The 23,347-nt window shown below is 38.5% G+C and overlaps 1 protein-coding gene across 1 annotated transcript in view; it reads left to right on the top strand.

Moving 5' to 3' along the window:
• The window catches only part of rtn4rl1b (reticulon 4 receptor-like 1b), a 144,522-nt gene extending 123,797 nt beyond the window's left edge, over positions 1-20,725 (top strand). Inside the window, exons 2-3 of the mRNA XM_039622261.1 lie at positions 16,441-16,892; positions 17,197-20,725. Coding sequence (XP_039478195.1) covers positions 16,441-16,892; positions 17,197-18,090 — 1,346 coding nt within the window. The 3' untranslated portion in view covers positions 18,091-20,725. The remainder of the gene's footprint in view (positions 1-16,440; positions 16,893-17,196) is intronic.
• Positions 20,726-23,347: the final 2,622 nt, after the last annotated feature.

The raw sequence follows: 23,347 nt of genomic DNA, 5'->3' as shown, positions 1-23,347 counted from the left end.
AAACATTGCTAATCATGTTAGTTTGCATTGCATTCACAATTCACTTTGCTTCATAGTATTCTTGGTTGTTTGATCATGATGCTGTATTTTTCCCTTTGAAAATACAGTCATGTTATTACACAGCAGTGTGCGATTGAAGTTATTATGTCTCATCTTAGAGTTAAAACCTACCTACAATATCATCAATATACAGGAGGAACTGGATGTACACATTTGCAGTTAACCCTGAAGAATGATCATTTATGCTAGTGTGAGAAGGGTATTTTCAATGAGTAGGAATAAAATGTGTTTTATTTCATTTTGTTTTTCTCTTATGGGAACCTAAAATTATCGCTTATGTGTTTTCTTGATTTTCTCGACAAGATTACCACATGGTGTATATTAATCAGCACCACGATCACTTTAGGCTACACAAACTCCCCACCTTTCTACCTTCAACCCACCTACTTACCCACCCACACATCCCTTTTTTAATGCAGCCAAATGTTTCTTTCTTTTACTCATCGCTATAAAGAATTGTGGGCAATTCCATAAGGGTTGCAAAAAAAGAAAAATATTCAATACTGGCTTGTATCTTGTCACGTTTGCAACCCTGAGAGATTTTAATGGCAGAACTCTATCACTTTTATGTCCTTTTTTTGTTCACTATTTCTGCTATAAAAAATGTAACTCACAATCCTCACATGAAATTTACACAAAATAGTCAAATATTCTATGATTTTCTTAGTTTAATGAGCGTCATCACTTCATGGATGCCTCTAAAAAACAAAGAGGTTGATAGTTCATCAGCGCACATGGCAGAGTGAGTGTAGAGCATTCACATCCAAAATAAACTTTTATTGTTGGTGAAAAAATAACCACAGATCTCAAATAAAAGACTTGCACATTCTATTGATATTTATTGCACTGTGAAGCTATTCTATTGTGCAGATCTTTTGTCTGATTCTGACACTGAATTCTTTCCTTTTTTTGAAGCAGCAGATTGTTTCCTTGTAATAATGACATTGGGACAAAAAGCCCATGAATAAACCAAACAGACAACGTGTTATATTTGTCTCAAGTTGATGCGTTTTGATTTGGATGGTGGCACTCAGCCTCAAGCTCATTCATTATTGAAGGTATTTAAAACAGGTAACAAATATTGGACAGCTTGTTTTGAAAGAAAGAGGTAAGGGTCCTCAAAGAGCAAGGTGCTCGATTTTTGCCACACATTACTCAAACAGAAGTAAAAATGTAATTTGGGGAGTACTTTCAGATATGGATAAAGACACAATTGTTACTCTGCTGAGTCCTTACTGGAGCAGATAGGTATTTTGGATTCACTCAGAATAAACTGCAGTGTCAATATTTATGGTAATGAAGGAACACAGCGCTAGAGTGAAGCTAAACTGTGTGATTTTTATAGTGCTTGGGCAACAATAGAGGTCATGCCACAGAGGAACAAGCTACACAAACAATGTCCATTCATTGTTGTTTTCTGCTTTTTCAGGGAATTTATTTACAGTAAGAAGAACTGTGGAATATTGCAAGACTTACACTTTTAGTTGACTTACCCTCAGAAAGGACGTGACAAGATTGTTTTATTAAATTGTATTCATATTAAGACTGTTAAATTGCTATATTTAATCCAAGTGGTGAAATACTTTTGGCACATAATGATTTTAGCTGTTGGTCCCTCTTTTGCAAAGTGCATTTTAACTCTTTTAAAAGTGCCTTACATGCTTCACATTTGCTATTTTTTCAGCATTGTGAGTTAAACAGAAAAAAATCACTCTGGCAAACTTGGTCTATTTGAGTTTGGGCTTTTGCCATTACAGCTTCGCATGGCTGACTGGGGCCCAGTTTAACCTTTGAAACAGCCCTACCAACGATTCTGCTTCAGGGTAGAGCAAAATAGGTAGGTGAGAGGCAATGACATGGTGAGGAGCTAACATCTGTGGTGGTGAGGGCAGAGAGGTGTGAAGATAATAGCCCCAATGGGGAGATATGCAAGGCAGGGGTGCTTTATGAGGCTCGGTCAGTCTGCTGTGAAGGAGTCCTGCATTGCACACAAAAACCAAAAGAGTAATCTCTAACTTATTCCACAGAGGAGCCTTTGGATCACTATCTTACTTTCATTTCTTTCCTGTCTCTTATTTTTTTCCATCTCAAATTCAATTTGCTTTATGTCCATGGCTATAATTAAATGCAATTATTCTTGCAGACTATATCAATTACAAGTGCATTTCCGTTAAACAAACAGGATCGGTTCAATTTAGCTTAATATCCTCTTCTGTCCTTCTTATGCTTTTCTGTTTTAGATAGTATGCAGATGCTTCTATATACACAGTATGCAAGTAATCTGTAATTACTCGGAGAAAACCACACACACATACCGACACTCACAAAAGAATGCATTACAAAGAAACATGTTACTGTAGTTATGTTTTGTCTAGAACAGATGACTGTTGCAATATAACTTTGCAGTTGCTGATCAGTCACAGTTACAGTGACTTCCTGTATATGGAGGCAATACAGCTGATGTTGCCTTTGTTTTCTTAGACATGTGACTGAGGATCGGTTTTAACCACAACAGTTTTATGAAAACTGATCTTTGTGCTGTTTTTCATCAACATCCCAGTTAGCTTTCTGATAAAAGAGACAGGAAGGGATCTTGTGTAACCCTTCTGTAGTCTGTATGTGTATAGGTGGGCATACAATAAATATGAAGAGGGGAATATTTATAAGCATTTTCTATAACAACTCAACAATTATGTAGTAATAAGGTGGAAACACAAGATAGTAGTATAGAAATAGCAAGTTATTACCACTTAACTACCAAGTAACTTATTATTATGCTATTAAAAAATTATCATATAGTTTATAATATGGGTAAGGTGGTCAGAAATTGTGGGTAATAATGTGGAAACAAACATGTTCCTATGAGGCAAAACAAATGAATAATAGTGCAGTATTGCTAACAATATTATAACTTGCTACCATTAAAACAGCTGTGCATTAGAATTTCTATATGTGGACTTGTGGTAGTAACCTCATATTACTAAGGTTAAATTGGTTGATGGCACTATAGCCATTTCTTCTAAAAAGCACCAGGCAAATACTGTTATCAGATTTTAGAAAAACTGAATACCACACACAGGATAAGGTGCTTTATAATTGTATTCCTCCTTTACAGCTCACTTAAAGGTGGCTTAATTCAACTTAGCACCCATAGGTTTCCCTTCCCTTCTTTCTCTGTCTTTACACTGTCTCATTGTCTTTCATTTTTTCTGCCTTTTTTCCTTTCTTTGAAACTCCACCCTCACAATTTCTTGTGTAAACAAACCCCTCACTGGTTTTCTCTCTCTCTCTCTCTCTCTTCGTCCTTGACTTTAGTTTTCCTTATCCATCTTCAAGGAGAGATGGAGGGAAAGTGGCTGGAGGGAATCATGTTTCATCATCCAACCATACGAACTGAGACAGGGCCTGACATCTTCTTTTGCAGCTGCTCGTCTGAATATCATTGTTGTTTATAACTTGCTGCAATATTCAGTGGAAGGCTCTCTGTTTGGTCACATGTCAAAAGAGTTCAAGGGACCAAGTCATTACATGCAACAAAAATTAGTCTCTGGCCATCACTGTAGTGGTGGGGGGGGGAGAATAAACCACTTATCTGTGGAACGTCTGCAGCAAAGCACTTGGCTTTATAAGGAGAGAGAGGATTGGGAGCACTCACTAGTGAGTGGTAGTTGCATGCAGACAAGCAGCTGAGAAGGAGGGGGAAGCACTCACAAAGCCGAGTGTGGTTTGCCTCCAGAGGGTTCAGGTTTACAATGGAGAGCAGGAAAGCAAAACAGAAACTTCAAATGGCAGAGTTGTGGCAAAAGCAGCAGCTCTCTTGACATGATGAAACACCAGCATGTTTTCTGAAAAGACGGGGCGATTTTTCATGATCCTCAGATTTCACTTCATAGGCAACTGGCAAAGCATATGGAGTCAAGAATGAATTATTGTGTTATATATTTTTTAGGATTTTGGCGATGGGACACTTTGAAGTGAATCTTTGGTTTGGTGTTGTGTGTTTTTTTTTTTTTTTTAACTGGCTTACTAAATCCCATAAGCTGCTATAGTATCTCTAACAGCCAGACCGGGCTTTCTTTAATCATAACTAGACAGTGGCTGTGTTTTATCCAGCAAAGCCTCCTGCTTTGTAGTTTTGGGAAAGAACAACAGAATCAATTAAACAGCAAGGGGGACATGGCATGAGCAAGGAGGGGAGTAAATAATTGCAGAGACAGGTCGTAAAGAGGAACAGTAATTAACTATCCATTTATAAAAATGCAAGAGATAACATTCATGAGCTGTCACTGTTTACTCAGGACTGGAGGGACTTTATAACTGTCTCTCAGGAGTGAAGCATCCATAAACAGGCACAGGTACTGTATGTGTGCATTTGTTAAATGGAGACACACAAGTGACTCAAGGGCAACTCTAATACGCTGCAAAGAATGGAGCGAATGAAATGATAAGTTATCATGCTCAGCTGGAGCTAGACTATATGAAACCAAAGATGAACTGAATGAAGACAGAACAGTTTGAATAAAAAAGTGGAAAGACCAAGATAGAATCCAATCAGGAGAAAAACGGGTCTAAATGTGATTAGATGAAAACTGAACTCACCAAAGTCTTTTTCCCCTCTCATGAATCAAAAGTTACAGTAAATGCTGAGTGCGTTTGTTGGGAAAAAGTGTTGGGGGCCTTCAAGGTGATAAGGCCTGTAGAGGCCCAGTACATTAATGAATTGACATTACCCAAGGATCAATGGTGAAGCTCTCAGGATTTGAAAAACTACACTTAATGAAAAGGGATTACTCTCTTAAGATCAAGGTCCTCCACTTCACGTCTTCCCCTCGCTCCTCTTCTTTGGCTCTTTTGTATTCTGTTCCAAGCTCCCCCGCCTTTTCAGAACAATAAACACAAACACAAGCTCTCATTTGCATTATGACAGGTTTCCCCAATCAATTGGTTTTAATGAAGAATTTGGCTAGAAACGTACCATTACTGCATTTCATCTTTGTTGCACTGCATAGCTGTATGTGCACACTTTGTTAATTAGAGTTCAATTGAGTCTATATTGGAAGTAGATCTTATTTTATGATTTACCTTGGTTTTTGCTCTCTAGGATATGAAATGCGCTGAAAGTTTGTACTTTCTCATTTTTCAGAGACAGTGTGTGCAGTCACCTTAATCACAGTGATGATCGATTCTAATAGCAGCTCAGAGCTAAGGAAAACAAATCACGCTAAAATATATGGAAATTAGCTCCAAAAATGATTCTGAAGAATCTTTAGTGATTTATAACATAGGTTCCCAACACACATACAGTAGTTTCAGGACTTATTTTTTGCTATTGTATCACCTACGAAGCACATTAAACATTTGGGGGATTTTAGTGCATATTAATAGCAAGGTGAATTATTACAGTGCAGACATTCTTTTTGTGCAAGTTTTTGTGAATGTTTTGGTATATACATTCATAGCCATTATTTTAGTAGTCGGCTGAACCCCTTTTGCCATCAGAACTTCCTTAATCCTTCATGGCGTAGACCCAACAAGATGCTGGAAACATTAACCTGAGATTGATGTGAATTGCCACTTTTATCACATCCTAAAGCTGCTCTTTTTAATTGGAATCTGGTGACTCTAAAAGCCATTTGAGTACAGAGAACTCATGTTCAAGAAACCAGTTAGGTTGTTTGGAGCTTTCTGACATGGTACCATATCCTGCTGGCAGCAGCCCATCAGAAGATGGGTACACTAAAGAAATAGACATGGTCAGCAACAATACTCGGATAAACTGTGGCGTTTAAATGACGCTCAGTTGGTACTAAGGGGCCCAAAGTGTGCCACAAAAATATTGGCCACACCATTACACCAACAGCAGGCTGAATTATCGATACAAAGCAGGATGGACCAAGCTTTCATGTTGTTTATTTCCAAATTTCTACGATCCACATGCCGCAGCAGAAGGTGAGATTCATCAGACCAGGCAATGTTTTTCTAATGCTCCGTTGTCTAATTTTGTTGAGCCCATATCAGTTGTAGCCTCAGTTTCCTGTTCTCTTAGCAGACAGGAGCTGCACCCAGTGTGCTGTAGCACATCTGCTTTAACGTTCAGTGTTTTGGGCATCAGCTTCTTATCAGCTTTCTGGTCATCATGAAGACATTTTCACCCAGAGAACTGCAGCTCACTGGACATTATGTTTTTTTTCTTTGGTAAACCCTAGAGAAGCCTGTGTGGGACAATCTCAATACATCAGCACGGTCTGAAAAACTCAGACAAGCCTCTTTGGCACCAACAACCATGTCAAATTAACTAAAATCCTCTTGCTATCCCATTCTGGTACTTGAATTAAAACAGGGCACCTTGACCATGTCTACATGCTTAAACGCATTAAGCTGCAGCAATGGGATGGGCTGATGCGCGTTAATAAACAGTTGAGTAGGAGTACTTAATGAAGTGGCTAGTGAGTGTATTTATCTTATTGGTGGAAGGAACAAGCTATGGATTACCTTGTAACAGTTTCTTTCTTTTTTTTTTTGTCCTTTTCTACATTTGCTTTTTTAATTAGATGGTGACTTTCACAGCATCCTGTTTTTGGTATTTTAATGGTCACACCCACAAATATGTGAAATGTTGAGGAAAACCAAGGGCTTTAAACAGCTTTTTGAGACTTTCCTTCTGCTGCTACAAGGCACTGGCTTTCTCTACTGAATTTTGGGTGTTTACAATCATATTCGCTAACTTCTGAAACAGGCTGCTTTTCTAAACTCGCTCGCACTGAGCGTTTGGCACTCTAAATGCAGAATTTGAATGGAGTTTTCATTTGCTTACTTGATCATTTGTTCATTTGTGTTAATTTGTAAAACTAACACAGTTGACCTGTATCAATTTATGTACTTCATGAGAGTGAGCACCTGCACATTTCATTTGTACACTGTGTGTACACAGCACTTAATATAGTGTGCGGTACAAATGTCTGCTCACACTCATGCTTGTATTGCATACCACATCCGCCTCTAGATTGTCTTTCAGCTCTGACTTCCACCGTGTTTGTCCTCGCATCTGTTGGTCATCTTTTGAACATATGAACCACATTGAATTGTTGTTCCCTGTGTAGGCTTTTTTACTTTACTTCTATCTAAAGCTGTTAGTTAAGACTCTTGAAACTCTGTGTGTGTGCATGTGCGTATGTATGCCTCTATGTACATGGAGCACCAAACTCTCACCTGCTATGAATAATTGATCTGTTGAATCTAGGGCACATGAGGTTTGTATGCAAGAAGGCAGCTGCTGCAGCAGGAAGGTACCTTACAGTTTGTTTTAAAAGAAACATGTTAGGGCTACCAGGATGTCGAGATTAGTGAACTAGAAAATGGCACCGTTGTCTGTAGACATGGATCTATACTGACCTGATGGCTCCAAAGCAGAGCTATGCAACTCTAAATCATTATTCAGAAAAAAAGCTTTTAGTAGCTGGAATGGGCTATGCAAAAATATAAAAGGAGAGCTATTGTCATCTCTACATGTGTCAGCATGGTGCAATCAATCACAACAATTGATGTAAAAAAAATCTGAAGGAAATTTTCAGGACTTGATTGTAGAACAAAGGTTCTTGACAATTGGGAAAAAATGTCACAATGTACTCTATATTTGTTTATAAATAGCAACACAATGACAATTTGATAGGTAAAAACAATCTGAACATTTATCCGGTAAACACTAAATTATTCCAGTTAGTGTGACATTGTTAAGCATGCAGTAAACTCACGTTACCTTTGCTAAGATTATAGTCTTTCAGCTGACAGGTATGTGGAATGAAGGGGAGTTTGATGTAAAACTCCAATCAGATTGAGGCAAATTGTAGGGTACATCACCGTGCTATTAGACTGATTGGAATGTTATAAATAATAGATTTTTATATTTTGTGTTGCTGTTTGAATTTGAAAATGAGAAAGAAATCACTTTTACTTTTGGCCCACACTGGTCATTCCGCTCTGCTTTTCTAAGCACTGTGTTAATTTATTAACTCCACGGGGAAATTTCAATACTTTGCATTCCCCTTCTAGAGAAACATCAAAGCACAGGGTCAGTTAAAGAGCATCAGCCCTGGAGCTGGTAATGATTCAATGCCTTGTTCGGTTTCTTCATTGGGGAGATGCTTGCTGACACAAGGCTTGTAAGCAAGTCCTCCGGTACATAGAGTAACTGCAAGTCCTGTAGACATGTTTTCCCATGTGCACTGGCACTCTTTAAAAACAACCTCCCACTTCTCCAATTACTTCTTTCTTAAATTAGATGGAGTCGGCAGATTAACTTATTGTTCGAGACTCTTTTGTCATTTGCTCCTTCTCCATCTGCCGGCTCACTGTCACACAGTATCACTACAGCTGAGTTGTCACTCTGACAAAGACATGCAATGATTGGCTATGCTGCACTCTGTCACTGACATACATGCGCATGATTGAACAAGACACAGCAACTGGACCAGCCAGGCTGACTGACATCCATCCAGTCAGCTGTTAGAAGCTATAAAGTCAGCAAGAAAGTCTGCAAAGAATTATTGAGTGTGCGGCACAGGAAACTGGAAGGAGTGCGGAGACCCTGTGTATGCTAAGCTTTAATTGCTTGGTGCATTTATTTTTAAAAAGCCAACTATTTTCTCAATTTGTTTAATCAAAGAGAAATCATAATTTCAATTAATTTAGATCCACTCTTCCAACTCAAAATATACTCACGATAATTAAAGAAAATTTGCAATAATGATATTTATGACAATGTTTTATCAGTGATTGCAGCTTGCAGCCTGCAGCATTGATTAGTGCAAACAAAATGAAGGGCGCTTTCCATCCTTCTTTTCCAATGAGCTGCTGTCATTGATGACAGACTACCCTTTTCAAAATGTGAATCTACTGCCACAATTTGCCAGCAGCAGCATTATAGTGCAATTGTCGTGATACAGCATTTATACAGTGACACAGCACAAGAGCAGTCAAATAACAAAAGTATCCAAGGTTGTGTTTTCAGTGGAAATTTTAAGTTAACACATAACTGCTTAACAGTTTAGTCTAATGAGGACAAAAGTAGCTTATAATAGTTGCACAATCTTGTGACATAATAAAACTAAGAAAAGAGACATGTTGTGTTTTGGGTCAAAGTTTTTAACCAGCTGCTCAAAGTGCCCGTTTATTATCATGTAACTACTTCAGTAATTTACATCAACCTGCTTATTTCTCCAGCAAAGTTAGTAATTTATTTACTTTTGGGTTGCACATCACCAGCTGTTAGTATCTCCTTAAATACCTTCATAGCCTGGTTGTTCTCAGCGCTGTGTTTTATTCTCAAACGGTGAAGCAAGTTTGTTGTTTTCACCTTTAGCAGGAATAGTTTTCTTGCATATGTTGCAAAGTATTATGTTTTCTTTTGAGTAGCTCCATTTTTAGGTACTAAATCTGTATCGGAGACTGACATGTGGTTCTCGATCTCAGACATTCCTGGGCTTGTGTAGTTCCCTGTGGAACATAAGTACATAACGTCACTGTATCACTGCTAATGCTTTGGTTATCTTTGTTTGCTAGCCTTTAGGAAAAACGGTAGGTGTGATCAAAAAGTTTTGAGAGGAGATCGACAAGAATAAAAAAATAACCTTCAATGATTTCAGTTCGGCTGTTCTCACATTCAAGGCCCTCTTCTTGGGCATGTCCAGACAACATCCAGCGCAACTGCTTTTCCAGATTGCTCCCACTGAGGCAAAATCAGAAATAGCACCCAGTCTGGAAGTTTATGAGAATGTCACTTTTAAATTGAGAAACACACAAATGAAAAAAATGTGAGATTGCTCAAATTTAAATCCAGTAATGCTGTTGATTGTTAAGAATCTCTTCCCCACTGGCATTCATCTAGTATTACTTTATAATGTTCTTTTAATCATCCATTATATTTTGCTAAATTTGTCAGAGCTTTGTAAGACTATTTTAGCTGATAAAATAACATAAGATAAGAAGTACTACTTTAAGTAAACAAAAATATTTGATTCAGTTCACTGCAATTTTATTTATATATCACTAAATCACAACAACAGTTGTCTCAAGGTGCCGTTATATTATTCATTCTGTTATTACTACAACAAATTCCAATTGGCTTATTTACACATATTATCTCTGTGTGTTATTAAGAAAAGTTTTGTTGTCTTATTAACAGTAAAAGCAATGGTGCAATGTTTTTTGGTTATACTGGCTAACAAGACATGGTAAAGAAAGCTTCAAATGAATTAAAATGGTCTTCTTCTCTGGGATCTCATATGTACAGCTGTACTTTCATTCAGAAATAAAATTTCAGTATCTTGTGAAATAAGACTGAAGAGGTATAAATATCCATTCATATCCATTTATATTGCGAACCACACTGTAAAGATTTCTCTACATTTGTAGAGTTAGAGCCTGTAAACACCTCTGAGAGCCAATATAAAGGATAATTATTAGCCACTCCACCAATGGGAATTGTGTTATAAATGCTTTCTATCACTTTAATAGAACTACAGTTTGTGAACTACATATGGATATGCTTTGGATGATTTATATAGGTTTGGCAGAACCATTAATTTAGTTTGGGCAGTGCAGTGCAATATCGCCACGGGGAGTGCAATATATTTGAATCATTTTGCTTTGTGCTGTCGTGATAAATGAAAGTAGTTGGTGGCTGATAGTGTTGCTGTCAACAGTCGTGATTTTTGGCTAGTGTGCCTGTGTAAGAATACGCATGGATGGTGTGTACGTGCTGTATGCATGCATAAGGGTATGTATGCATTTGCAGCTGTGCACACATGCATGATGTATGGCATCAGTGAATTTTTAAGAGAATAATCTGAAGGTATGAAGTGTAAAAGAGCAGCAGGTACAGATGCTGTTTAGAGTCCAAGCGGAATTAACTCGTAAGTCAGTTAATTAACATGTTGGTATTAAACATCTGCGGATAGCTCAGCCATCAGCCTTGCTCCTCTTTGCCTGGCTTCTTCAGCATCTCCAAATTCCGTCTTTGAAATACATGAACTTTATATACTCGACACTCTCCACAAATCTTTTCCATTAGTCTATACATGCGCTGTAAGATGTCGCTTGTTTAGAGGAGTTATTTTTAGGACCTCTGAACTGAGAAACACTGTTGTCACTCGCACAATGTCTGCCTACTTTATGTTTAACTTCCCTCTGGTTTGTCTGCTCCTTTTTTATGTGCTGGTGTGCTGTGTAGCATCTAACCAACATTCTCAGTTGCAACTGTCTGCAGCAGGGAGTGAGAGAGGCTTCTGTCATTGTTTTATAGATCTATCAAGGGCCACACAACTGACCTGCCAGTACTGTTAACAATACCAAACAGCCATAATATAGCACTTGGCAAGTTATAAATATCAGTCAAGTGGGAAATACAATGGTCTGTATAACCCTGACATAACTTGGCAGCTTGTGCCAGCCTGCTATGTGACTGGGCTTCAGTTCTCACCTGCTCTCTATACTTTTACTGTTCTTCTCTCTTGGCAGGGATGTAATCAGAAACATGAAGCCATTCTGTCCCTTGAAAAGAAGCCAAGCAGACAGAAGAGTGATCAAATTATAATTAATGTGCAGGAAGTGGTCACACTGTGGAAGACTGTTGACAGCTTACAGCTTCACAGCACACACTGTGCTGATATGCACGGAACAAATCACAGGAATAAAACATGGAAAAGAACAACCAAATGTAAATCATCAGCAAGAGCCCTGCTGCTCTGAAAAACAACTTGTGGAATTTAACTTAGTCCTCTGAATATTTTATAAAGATCCCGACTCTCCTAAAGTCTCATTATATGAAGTGATGAGGTGAATTAAGGTAAAAACTAATTGATTTCCTGCATAAAATCTTATGCAGTTAATATTCTCCTCACACACAGACAGGAAAAGATCCCTCAGTTTGTTGATACCTCTCCAACGGGAGAATATCATGGCGATAGTCTGTATTCGAGCAAAAAAAAAAAAAAAAAAATTATATTCTGCTACATTTCTAAAAGTTCTGCAGCATTGTCACTGTTCTCACCCATTTTTATTTCATTCACCAGAAGAATAGTCATGCAACCTTATGAGGCAATATTGCCTGCAGTGGGGTCGGGAAATGGCAAATGAGACAAAATCTATAACATTTTGCAGTCAACTGTAAAATAGAGAAAAAAAACAAATATTCCCCGGCAAGTGTTGTCGGTTACAGCTGTTGGCAGGGGTGTTCATGTGTGAGTTTGCTGTTCAGTCAGAGAATAATGGCAGTAATCAGTGCTTTTAACAAGTCAACAGAGAAATACTTTAAAAATGCTAATGAGAAAGAGCTTGAGTGAAAGTATAATTTTTGTGCCATTATGGCTGTTTCTTTTTCCTTGAACAGTAAATACTTGCATGTGTGCTTTTGTTCCAACTTTGCTAATTAAAATAAATATGCAATCACTGACCCACACTGAAAATGTCAGGAGTTGACGTTCTGCTTGCAATGAAAGGCTTATATAAGTTAACACGAACAGAAACGATTGAATGCAAAAAACACAATTTAAAGAGGTTAAGTTTCACTGAGGCCTTAAGAGTCTTGTTAAAATTGTTTAATGCTTGCAAGTCAAACCATCTAGGAAAAACACACACAAATATATAAGAAGATGTGATCATTTATTCAACAGTCCAGTGCACTGACTTATAATTATTGACCACTGTATGCATGACCATGATTGCAAACATGTTTTGAGTGCAAAGTGAGCTGAGACATTATTTAGAACCAGCCAATAGTAGAGGCAAAAACACCAGAGAGCTTATCAGGGTCTTTGGAGAGACACAGGAAATTGAGTTTGTCCAGTCTAATGATGGGCAGAGTCTCACGGCTTTACAGACGTACCATTTCTCTCCTATTAGCAAAGATGTGTTATTCATGAGGGCAAAGCTAGTGTGAACTACGTTTCATTGATATTCTACACAGTCACTTCTCATTGTCTGGCAAGGGACCCGTGCCATTCTGTTTTATTCATTTATTTATCTTTTTCTATTTCTAACCCTCAAAGAAAAATGGAACCTGGTGATGACGACGGTCAAGGGGTCAAAAGTGATTGTCTCTGTAAAGAGCTATCCATACCTTCTCTCATCAGTGGGAAACTTTATGGGAAGACTGGAAGGTGAAAGACCTGTGATGCAAAGTGAAGTGTTAATAGATGGGCCAGACTCTTACCAGAAATAGCTGTGCTTTTTCCTTTTCCAAAAACACATTATCTCTTTCAGAGCTTCGCCTTTATTCTGCCAAATTCCAATAGGCACTATTGGCATATATATGCACTGTCATGCCCAAAAGCTATTTATATAATACAATCTGAGCTGAAAGGCTTATTGTGTGAGCACACAATGCAGTTATGATAAACTCTAATTTTTTTACATTTAACGTCAGCATTCCCACATAATGCTTATTTGTTCTTCTGTGCTGAAAACCAGTCTCCCTATTGAAAAGCTCTGTAAGCAAGAGTAATTCAGCCTTTTATGCTTGTCATGCTGACATGATCTGCCATGTCGCTGAACCGGCTACACATGTTATGTGATGTGGCATTGTGTGAATCAGTCCCTGTGTGCAATTATATTTCCATCTGTATTTCACGTAGCGTTTAGTGGCGCAAGTACAATGCATGTAGAGATCACTGAGCTGGCAGGTATTAAAGTCTCCAGTGGAAATAGTGGAGATGCACGTTACGGCGGCTGCAAAACAGAGCACAAATGCCTTGAGCGTGGCTGGAAACACTGAAAAAGGTGTTTGGAGCTCCCCAGAGCCTAAATATGCATGGAGAACAGATTATGTCAGATTGTTTCACCATCAAAAGGGCATCCACATTAAATTACATGAACATACTGTATAAAGCCTCATCTGGGCTGGCGTTAAAACATTTTATTCATAGGGGAGGAATAAACATTGCACCTTTTTCTGCAAAGTGGTAAAGAAATAAAGAAACATCCATTTTAGGGGAACAAATTTAGCAGGGTAAAGAATCTATTACTTTGTCCTGACAAGCTGAGGAGAGTGAGAGGCGAGGAGGCGCATCCCTATGTGTCCAACATGATTAGCAGATTACTGATTCAAATAGTCTCCCTATCAAGGCAGCATCTACATTCTCATCCCCTCGCTTTCCCCGTGTATCAGACTTATCACGGTCTTTGGCCTGCTCAGATAATTCAGCTGAAGACATGCATGAAGTAAGGTGTTAATGGAAATAGTTTAAGGCCTCAGAAAATAGTTATTTGAGTGATAAGATCGGTTTTATGAAAAATAGAATCCCTTGGATGAATTCCTGCAGCGAGCCTAGTGAAATAAGTATCTAATCTGAGAACGAATATAAAAGCATTAGAAGGATGACATTTGTTTTATTGTGTGCGTTCTTCCTCAAAATGTGTCTTCTGTAAAGGTCAATATACTAATAAAATGTGACACCCATACCAAATGAAATGATTAGAAAGCCGCATCTGAAGTTTGCGGTTGTTCCTGCGTAATGCAAATTTTCCTGAAAGCTTGGCTGGAGAATTTACTGTGTCTTGTCTTATTTGTCTGATAAATAAAGCAAACCTTTATGTTCCCAATGGTAATGCAAAACATTTTCACCTATTTACTCAGTCAGCGGGTGCCACGCTTGATACATGGCCACAGAAATGGAAAGTAGAGAGAAAAAAATTGAGGTATAAAAAAGCACCTGCAGAGTGACAAATTAGTGGAACAGTTCTCTTGTTTGTTATTGATTGTGTTAAAAAGCCCTGGTAGCCCTGATGCAGGTCATGACAGTAACATCACAAGTCTAAATAAAGATAAGGTTTGTTGAAGTTCTCTCACGGCATGTCTCGGTCTCTAAAATTATATTCACCTGTATACCAGCACACAGAAACACGCTCTTACACTCAACCTTTTGACTGTGTTCAACTGTGAAGAATCACCTCATTTAGTGAGCACATTTCTGGTTCAGGAGGATGCATGCATTTCCATTGTTGCCCAGTGGCAGGGCTTAACAAATAGGATTAGATCCGTGCCCGAGAGAGCACACTTGTGTTCAGGTGACACACCGCTCCATGCTTCGGCTCTGCAACTAGACACAGAGAATTACTGTTAAAGGTCAGTGGAGTCAGACACTGAATGTCACAGCTTAGCCACAGTTTGGCAAGAAAATACATTCAGATAAATAGCCCCGTCTCTTGGTGGAGAGTAATTCTGCCCCTGAATTTCCAGCATAAAAGACCCAGGATTATAGGGTGAGTTAAAAGGCAACAGAGGCATATCGATTAGAGGCAGTGAATCACAGCTCCACTATGCTGTGAATAATAAACTAGGTAGAAGACAGCCAGGGGTTTTCAGATGGAACCTTCATGACAGGCTGTGAGTTGTGCTCATTTTAGATGAGACCGTGGATAAGTCACATCTCCCATCTCAAGGATTGCAGGAATCATGTCACTGATCAGAAAGCGCTTCAGAGTAGCTTACTACAAGTTTAAATAAGCATTCCACACCCCATTTAACAACACAAACTGACTGATCACAGCCTGCGCTCCCTGCAAAGAAGTGCCAGTGGACTCAGCAAGGGGAGTGGACTCTTGATAGCATATCTCCCAAAGGTGGGAGAGAATTGGAAAGCGTCATTTCTGAAATAGCTGCATATGTGTCGAATCAGAGAAGTGTTGCACCAGAGATTCAGTCAGCTTCACTGAGGCATCTTGTGACTCAGTGGAGCAGGTGTTATTGTTTGCCGTCTTTAATAGACTCCTCATTGCGGGTCTAAACAAACTTATCTGATTTGGGCTGCAAACTGTGAGTGAGAAGGTCCATATGCGTACACACTCAGTGCCACGAGTGAAGCGATCAGAGAGCTGATGTAAGCGCAGTGTTAAAATAAACCACATAATGGACTTAGGATGAGCTATGCATGTCTTTGACTGGCACAGAAACAGATGATGAAACAGTGGAAAAATCACAGATTCTCTGTTGTTGTTTTCTTACCCGTGTTGTATAACTTCAATATGATGCTAATTTTTACCCAGAGAAGTGGTGTGGATATAGGGATAGCAATGTTTGTCTGTTTGAACAACCAGCCTTTTGGTCCACGATGAAATATGAAAAGCAGTATGTTGTAGATTGCCAGCCATTTATTCTACAGATATATTAAAGGTTGAAACGGGACCTTTACTGTCTTACTGAAAAATAAAATGTGATTACAGTATTGCATTACTTTGTAATGGTTTACACTCAAAGCTGATGGTTTTATATGCAGTATTTAAGTTTTTTAAGTACTGAACTAAATACAGAGGTTCTAAGTCACAAGTTGCAGTTATTTAATTTTTCCTTGTTTTGTTTCTTTGTACGTGTGTGTGTTCTAACTGCAGGCTGTGGACTGGAGTTCCTGCTGGTTCTCTGTGGGCTTGAGTTTTCTTGGTCCTGCCCCCGTCACTGTATCTGCTACAGTGCACCCAGCACCGTCTCCTGTCAAGCCCACAACTTCCTGTCGGTACCTGATGGAATTCCTCCCGACAGCGAGCGCATCTTCTTACAGAACAACAAGATCCATCGCTTACTACGAGGACACTTCAGCGCCAACACCGTCACTCTCTGGATCTACTCCAACAATATCACATACATTGAGCCATCAACCTTTCATGGCTTCACACTGCTGGAGGAGCTGGATCTAGGAGATAACCGCCACTTGCGGTCCTTGGCTGAAGATACTTTTCATGGGCTGAGTCGGCTCAACGCACTTCACTTGTACCGTTGTGGACTGAGTTCACTTCCAAATAACATTTTCCAAGGTCTCAGAAATCTTCAGTATCTCTACTTGCAGGTATACTTTGTACACAATTTGTCTTTTGCATGTTCATTTCTTTATCATTAAGACTACTAATGCTGTTCATTTTATATAAAAATGCACTCAAACAACCCACACAGTAATCATGCGATGTCAAGACTTTGATGCATCAACTAAATGACAAGCTAATCTTGCATTGGTAGGGTTAGGAATGCTCTAATTGAGTAAAAGTGAGCTTATTCTCTGAGACACTTGAATTTGAAAAGACGATAACAAATTGAGCAGTAGTCTATTGATGAAACTTCTTCATAAAGATTTTTATTTCCATGTATCTCTCCAGGATAATCACCTGAAGTACCTGCAGGATGACACATTTATGGATCTCCACAACCTGAGCCACTTATTCCTCCATGGAAACCGTTTGTGGAGCCTTAACCAGAACACCTTCAGAGGTCTGCGAGCCTTGGACCGTTTGCTTCTGCACCAAAACCAGATAGAGTGGGTTGACCGTTTGAGCTTTCATGACCTAAAACGTCTCACCACCCTCTACCTGTTTAACAACTCCCTGATAGAGCTGTCTGGACAGTGCCTAGACACGCTGCCTGCCCTGGAATACCTACGTCTTAATGACAATCCTTGGTCATGTGACTGCAAGGCCCTGTCATTATGGGAGTGGTTAAAACGATTCAGAGGTTCAACATCTTCCGTTGGTTGCCAGTCACCAGTTGATATGGTTGGGAAAGACCTCAAGGAGCTGCGAAAGGAGGACTTCCCCAACTGTTCACCAACTGTTCCAAGCTCAGAATCCAGGGCCCAGACTAACAATTTATCTGGGACAGTGAATCCATCTATGAATCGTGGAGTAGTACTAGGATCCGGAGGGCAGACCAACATAGTGCATCCCTCAAGGCCTGGCCGTTCTCGAAACTGCACAAAGCCTCGTAACAGGGTGAGCAAAGGGAAAGGTGACAACGAGGTTCACCATTCAAAGGAGGTCATGGCAGACAAAGAAGATTCCTCCCCAGATTTCACAGAGGGGGGAAAACATGACCACACATCCCCAGATGGCACAGTCACAAGAAGAAAGCACAAGTGTACTCCCCGGACCACTGTTCGCCCCCCTAGTGGGGTTCAACAAGCCAACAATAGGGCAACCTTATCCCAGTCTTTACTACATGCCAACGCCCTCTTTGTGGCCTTGATAGTGACAAATACTGACTACATTCTCCGCTGACCTTCAGAGGGTTTAGGCAATGCTAATCACAAAAAATAAGTCCTCAGATCCTCTCTTGCTCCTGCACTACAAAGGCCTGGGTGTCTTTTTATGTATGTGTGTGAATTGATTATATGTGTAAATGTAGTGTAGGGAGCTTACCTGTTCAAACTGAAACGGGTATCAAAGCATCAAACATCAACAAGAGCAAAACTCACAGCACAAAAATGGGAGAGACTGAGAATGATAGGTGACATGACAGGTAAATGCAGACCAAGCTTGCACTGCCAACGCCAATATGATTTAATCACTGTACGTATTTGTGTCTTATATGTTTTAAGTTTCCTTTTAAGTAAGCAGGAGTTCTAATAACCAAATTTTGGTGAAAAGAGAACAAAGAAAACGGTGGAGCTTGCAGGGTAAACCTTGTTAGCTAGTTGGCTCTGAAATGGATAAGACAGGTCTTCAAGTGCCCCATTGAGCTTTATGTTTGAGTATAAATGTGAAGGCAATGAACCTGTAAAGCCTCCAGTGTAAGTTTTGTCTTACTCTCATCCCATCTGACAAATGTGTTTTTCTGTTGCATCCTTCGCTAACAACAGGTCCAAACAATTCGATGTGTTTCTCATAAACAAAGAGGTAAAGTGTAAGCATGGCAATAAATTGTGAGTCGATATGAAACACAGGGATTTGCCATTCTCACTACCAAGTGAAAATCTATAGCCACAGATGTTTTTATGGCCATAAAAAGAGCAACCAGTAAGCTCATACACAATACGAAGCCGTAACAAATTCTAACCATTTCTCTCTACATAATGCTGGGTTTTTTTCAGGTACTATACCTTCTGCCTAACAGCATTTCTACACAACTTTTTCTGACACCTTAGTTTACACCACTTCTCTCTTTTTGTGCAACTGAAGACTAAGCTGCTAATTGTTTCAAGATGATGAGGACTGCCATCCGCTATTTTCATTCGCTTGGAAAGCACTGCGCGCCTCTGGGAGATCAAGCTGTGAATAATGAAGAGTTTGTCTATATCTTGTGTCAGATGTTGTTCATTTTATTTTATTTTTTCCTAAGACACGAAAAGGACCTAGAAATGGATCCCCGCTACAGGGCCCACAGGAGCCTTTGAGGTCAAGGGTCAAATGGGGGCTTCTCTGGTTCCCAGTGAGGATGTGTTAAATGATCCCTCTTGAGTGAGGACATCCTTGCCTCATTGAGAATATGAGGAACACATTTTTTTTAGAATCACCTTCAAAGACACAACAACAACTCTGGCGAAAAAAATGTGTGCTTACATTAAACGACTCTTGCGATCAATAAGTGTTTAAAAAGAACAATTTGAATGGAGCATGGCGAAACTAGGATCATGCGGTGAGAATTATCCCTCTTTATTAACTGATGCGATTGTTCATGGATGTAGGGATCTAAGAGCAAGACAATCGCGTCTGAAGTAATAAGAGGATGGAGTAAAACGCAGATTGGAGACTATTACAGGACATGCTGTACCGCTGGAGCTGTTGTGCCTGCCTAAAAAAAAAAAAATGTACTGATAAGACAGTGTCCATATCAGTAATGTGAACTGTACCAGTAACAATGGAGACGGGAGGACTTCTCGCAGTGCTGATATTAATCATTTACTGTATTACTATGACAAAAAAAAAAAACAATATCAGTGACATCAATGATGATAACAGGGTTTCTCACTCCTCCTGTCAGGAGTAGTTACATTTTTTATTTTCTGGTGACTTGTTTATTTTTCATGGTATATTTTTAGAACCTCTTATTTGTTAATGCACAATTCCTCACCTCCTCTTTCTTGTTCTGCCATATGTCTATTAATCATTCTTTTTTTCTTTGCCATAATTAAATTGTTCAGTAAGTTATCAAAGAACAACCGTACAAAATGTTTATAAAGATATTAAAATCTATATCTTCTTATGTCTACCTCTGCAGTCTGCGCCTGTTTATTTATTTGCAGTTAAGACTTGGCTTGTTTGGATGAAGTTAATTTTATGCTTAATCCCCCTTTCTTGGCTTTTTCCTTTTAATTTGTTTAAAGCAGAAATTGATTGTGTCAGCAAATTTAGCGTTTTCCTCACCCCACTTACCCCTCTGTCTATGCTGCGCTTTGCAATGTGTCTTCCTTGATCAGGCACTACTGGCTAAACTCTAGCTGCCTCTAACTACTAGCTCTCTTCTGTCTGTAAACACTAATATTTGGTATACAGTATATGAATGTACAGAATAAATATTAACCTGTTATAGGATTGACAGGTGGAAGGAAAGTGTGGCTAACTTCCTGACAAATGGAAAAAAAAGAAAAATTCAGATATGACATTCAGACGGTAATGTAATAGACTACAATTCAATAAATCATATCAGAGCATTAGGGATATTAATGAATGTGTCTCGTAGAATCTGTAGCTATTCCAGGTTATCATTATTATTAATGGGCCTATAGAATAGAGCTTCTATTTCCTCTCTAAATTCCTCTCACTGTGATAGAAATTGATCCACACATGAGTAAATTTAACTTTTTTTTTAAAAATTCCAGTTGAATTAAATTCCTGTTAAATGATAAATGAGTGCAGAATGAGTGGTTGTATGCATGGATGAGAGCGTTGTACAATTATATTTAAATTAATAGCAGGTCTGGTGTCTGGTTTTTGATACTCTTTTACCTTCCACTTCCACCACTTGTAACCTTCAGCTCATTTGAGCACCCACACATACTTAATAGGTACTCCTACTCTGCATCTTACAGGGAGTTTAATTCATTTAAATAACTCCATCTACAGTTTGGTTTTATAAAGATTTTGCCAAAACACTGAAAATGAGATAAAGAAATTTGAATAGAGGTACACCAGATTTTATCACACACAAAAAAACATGCACAATTTCGAGTTTTGATGATGACATAAGAAGCAAAGGTATTATTAATGAGCTAAATTTTCTCTTTAAATGAAACCAAAATCATCCAGATGGACATTGTGCATTTTCTGGACTCCAAGTCAAATCAAATGATAACAATCAAGTAGAAAGTCAGCCAAATTAATTTTTCTCTTTTCCATATTCGTATTCGAATGAACTAAACATGGTGAAAGATAAGCAGGAAAAATATGAGGGCTCCCTCTTTTCATTTGGAACTCTTGCTGAAGCCAATGAGCTGTGGACTGTCTAATAAGCTTCTTCTCATGCACACAAACAGCCACTAATGTTTAATTTGGTGATCGTACTAAAGAGAATTAAGCAGAGATGTGCGTTTGTTTTATTATCTGCTGTGCTTCTAGCTTTGTTAACTGGAACATTTCACATTTTATAAACATTGTGTTGTAGATTGTAACTGACTAGAGTTTGAATGAAGACGAGCTTTATATGGAAGCTGAATTTGCTGTTAGAATATCTGAAAATAGATACATTCTAAAAAGCAAATTGCTAATTATTTTTCATGGTATCTGGTAAATTAGTATTTTTAAAAGTGGGATTTCATTCTTCACCTTTTTGGGTCTTTCTGCTACTTGGTAGAATAGAATAGAATAGAATTCAACTTTATTGTGCACATGCACAGGTTATGGTCTAAACTACATATACAATTCTTCATAATTCAAATTAGGACACATAATAAGACTAATGTTGAGCACCCAAAGTGCTCAACATTAGTCTTAAATGATAGCATTTACCAAACCCTTAGAGAAAATGTTACCAGCTCTCAGTTTTACCAGTTTAAAGGCCACAAGGCTGAAATGTTAGCAGGTTTGATGAGCTGTCCAAAGTAAACTAGTGAAATTGAGACATCTCAGCTGTTTGCCTCAACTTTTGCGCAAATGCCACCTATTGACCTATTGGATATTAGATATCAGAGTATTGGGGTTAGAACCACAGATCAATATATAATGAGCCAGTTCTAATCAATGAAAAGGATGAGCATCATGAGATTTTTCAAAATTTTGGCAACTAAAAGATGAATTAACAGATTTTCCATTCTTTATGCTAAGCTAAGGTTAGTGACTATCGGCTATAAATTCACCATATGCACTTTTATTCTACATCTTTTATTCTAACTGTTAGCAAGAATGTAAATTGGAGTATTTCCAAATTATCAAGACATTTAGTTTAGGTGTTTGAGACCTAGTGTAAGCGCTCACGCCTTCTGATTTGAAAACTCTCTCTAGATGGTCCAAACAACTGACAGCTGTCAGCAAAAACAGCTCAAAACATTAGCTGAGAAAGTTGTAAGAGCTGGGAAATGGTGCAGGCAATTATTGAACAGCAGCATTTACATACAGAATTAGGCTGACAGAGATTACGTCATCTCCCACAGATCACCTGTTGTAGCATGTCTTATCGCAAAACTTAAATAATTTCCAGCCTCTAGCTCAGATGTTCTCATGTGATAATGTCTTAATTACGCAATTATTACATGAATATGCAGCACTCATGAGTTAAACCACAACAATTTTTAAACTTGGCACCTAATTTTACCTACAAACCTGTGCATACATTCATAAGATATTACATCAACAATATCTGTCCACAGACATGCAGACACAGGGGCAGACTGTAAAAACCTGCCACAGCAGTCAAAGCTGCTTATGTGTTACTTCCTGCAAGGTGTCCAATGGATCATAGGATGCCATGAATTAAAAACACGCACACACATACACAGAACTACAAGGTGAAAACAATAGCAGCAATGCTGTTACAGCTGGTAACTAGCTTAAAGCCCTAAAAAAAAAAAAAAAAAAAAAAAAAAAAAAAAAAAAAATGGTGAGTGGCTCTACAAAGGTTTTAAAAAAATCCTCATCACAACTTGGACTTAGGCTGCCATTTTTTGTCAAATCTAATCTCTGATATGAGTGAAATGAGGTAAGTGTAATATTTTGAATCTCAATGAACATGCTAGTTGGATTAATTTTGTTGCTCTATTTATTTAGCAGCCCTAAGTGCAGACAAAAGTCAAAGAATTAATGACACCAAAACCTGTGCGATAAGTACTCTGAGTTTTACATCAAATTGTTTGATTTTCCGCAACTCTCATCTGAGTTAACCCACTTATTTGGAAGGTGCATCAAAGACGCGTGCATAATTGTAATTGTCTCATTGCAGAGGAAATCTCGAAGCAATCATACAGTCAGTACTTAATTCAGCTGGAAGAGCCTCTATATAAAAAAAGGTAGGGCACCAACTGTAGCATTAGAAGCTGGGGCCAAAATGCTGCTGCATAATTAAAACACAAGATGAGGAGAAATAAGTTCTAAAATGTGGAATCAT

The sequence above is a fragment of the Oreochromis aureus genome, linkage group 14, assembly GCF_013358895.1.
Source record: "Oreochromis aureus strain Israel breed Guangdong linkage group 14, ZZ_aureus, whole genome shotgun sequence".
Taxonomy (NCBI): Eukaryota; Metazoa; Chordata; class Actinopteri; order Cichliformes; family Cichlidae; genus Oreochromis; species Oreochromis aureus.
This window is presented reverse-complemented; position numbering and strand designations above follow the sequence as displayed.